General features: G+C 54.5%; 1 protein-coding gene across 1 annotated transcript; it reads left to right on the forward strand.

Moving 5' to 3' along the window:
• Window positions 1-575: 575 nt before the first annotated feature.
• LOC122547023 (NAD(P)H-hydrate epimerase-like) lies at window positions 576-2,020 on the forward strand. Its single transcript, XM_043685621.1, has 2 exons — window positions 576-770; window positions 1,841-2,020. The coding sequence occupies exons 1-2, from the start codon at window positions 591-593 to the stop codon at window positions 2,003-2,005; spliced, it is 345 nt and encodes a 114-aa protein (XP_043541556.1). The 5' UTR covers window positions 576-590; the 3' UTR covers window positions 2,006-2,020.
• The last annotated feature ends 221 nt before the right edge of the window (window positions 2,021-2,241 follow it).

Below are 2,241 nucleotides of genomic sequence, written 5' to 3' on the forward strand. Positions count from 1 at the left end.
CCCCTCCCTCCAGCTATCACGTTCCCAGCTACCTTCCCCCCCCCCCCCCCCGTCCCTCCCATCCCTCCCATTTATCTCAGCTCCCTTGGCCCACCCCCTCATTCCTGATGAAGGGCTTATGCTCGAAACGTCGATTCTCCTGCTCCTCGGACGTTGGCTGTGCTTTTCCAGCACCACGCACTTTGACTCTGATCTGCAGTCCCTCAGTTTCTCCCTCATCACTGCAGTATTGTGATTTTACTTAAGAATTCCAGCACCTGCAGTATCTCGCGTTCATTCTGGTAGAAATATGAAGTGGGGTGTGGTGGGCAGCAACGGAATATCTCTGATTGAGATTTGAGGAGGAGACAGACAGATTTATAATGGGTCAAAGGGTGATGGGGAGCGGGCAAGAAGCTGGGGTTGAGACCAAGATGAGATCAGCCACGATTGTGTTAAATGGCGGAACATACTCGAAGGGGCTGAATGGCTTGTGTTTTGGGGATTAATCCGCGACCGCTCAAATAGTCCGTTCCTTTTGGCTCGGATATCGATGTCCCTGTATCCCGCTAGTGCTGGATTCCCACGGGAAACATCATCTTCCACCATCAATGGCTGAACTCTCTTGCAAGGACGTGTTTACCAACCTTGCTGTCTCCCTTCTTTCCCTGTCTTGCCAGGCGTACCCTCTGTCCTCGCTACGGAAACAGACCCCCACCGTGTTGGTGCTGTGTGGACCGGGGAACAACGGGGGAGATGGGCTGGTGTGCGCGCGCCACCTCAAGCTGTTTGTAAGTTCAGGCCCACTCCTCCCCCTTTAAACTAGAAGCAATGTCTCTCAACATTGGGAATAGAGCATTCCCCACAATACCTGTCACAACACTCCCAGGGACAGGGTCAGCACGGGGTTAGATACAGGGTAAAGCTCCCTCTAGGACAGCAGGGGTTAGATACAGGGTAAAGCTCCCTGTACACTGTCCCCCCCCATCCCAGGGACAGGGTCAGCATGGGGTTAGATACAGGGTAAAGCTCCCTGTACACTGTCCCCCCCCATCCCAGGGACAGGGTCAGCACGGGGTTAGATACAGGGTAAAGCTCCCTGTACACTGTCCCTCCCCATCCCAGGGACAGGGTCAGCATGGGGTTAGATACAGAGTAAAGCTACCACTACACTGTTCCCCCCACCCCCACCCATCCCAGGGACAGGGTCAGAACGTGGTGAGATACAATGTAAAGCTACCTCTACACTGTCTCCCATCAAACACTCCCAGGGTCAGGGACAGCACGGGGGTTAGATACAGGGTAAAGCTGAGGAAACTGTAAACCCACCTTGTAGGTGGGACGGGGCAGTTCCGATTCACCAGAAACCAAGCGCCTTGTGGTGAAAGGTTACATTCGGAAAGCACAGTGCAATCAGTTTGGTTACCTTTGGGTGTGGAAGATTTAGGAGTGATGTAAACGTGGGTCGAAGGAGATACCCTGGTGTCGGTGAAGAGGAATCTTTCCCCATGACCAAGTGTTGGAGACGCTGGGCCAGGGGGGAGAGCCTTTGTGAATGAAGAGAGATCTGAGCCATGGTTTACTCGGATGTGTGAGATGGGACTGAATGGTTCCAAACCAGCTGAGATGGGAGTGTTCATTACTAGCAGGAGATGGGAGGATTAAACTCCTTCTCTCCATCCATCTGTCTCGCGCTCCCCCTTCCATCAGATGATCTCAGTGAGTGAGTTAATCTCGCAGCCAGTGTCTGCAGTGCCTTATTGTAGGAGCGAGTCCTGCTTATCCCGCTATCGGACACTGCTTGCTGTCTTGGTGTTTGTGTCTCTCTGTTGATGTTCCCTCTCCCCCCTCTCTCTTGCAGGGCTACGAACCCAGCATTTTCTACCCAAAGCGCCCGAGCAAACCCCTCTTCGAGGCTCTCACCACCCAGTGCCAGAAGATGGACATCCCCTTCCTGACTGAATTTCCTTCTGAGGTGAGGAACTGTGCGTGCGGCTCTCTGTCCACTCCAACCTCTATCCCCTGATGCTGTGGGAACTGGTCTGAGGCTGGGAATCCGGCAATGAGTGACTCCGCTCCCCCAAAGCCTGTCCAACCATCGATGGAGGCACGAGTCAGGAGGGTGAGGGAATACTCCCCACTCGCCCCTGGACGGGGAGGCAAATCCGACAACACTCGGGAAGCTCGACACTGTCCAGGGACAAAGCAGCTCCCCTCACCCTGCTCGATTGGCACCACACACACATCCGCCCCCTCCCTCCA

Source organism: Chiloscyllium plagiosum, unplaced genomic scaffold, assembly GCF_004010195.1.
Source record: "Chiloscyllium plagiosum isolate BGI_BamShark_2017 unplaced genomic scaffold, ASM401019v2 scaf_6353, whole genome shotgun sequence".
NCBI lineage: Eukaryota > Metazoa > Chordata > Chondrichthyes > Orectolobiformes > Hemiscylliidae > Chiloscyllium > Chiloscyllium plagiosum.

Bases quoted from the DNA above. Each gene is read 5' to 3' on its own strand.
- LOC122547023 (XM_043685621.1), top strand. From the start codon at position 591: ATGGCTGAACTCTCTTGCAAGGACGTGTTTACCAACCTTGCTGTCTCC. The intron at 771-1,840 runs GTAAGTTCAGGC...TCTCTCTTGCAG, and splicing joins CGCGCCACCTCAAGCTGTTT to GGCTACGAACCCAGCATTTT.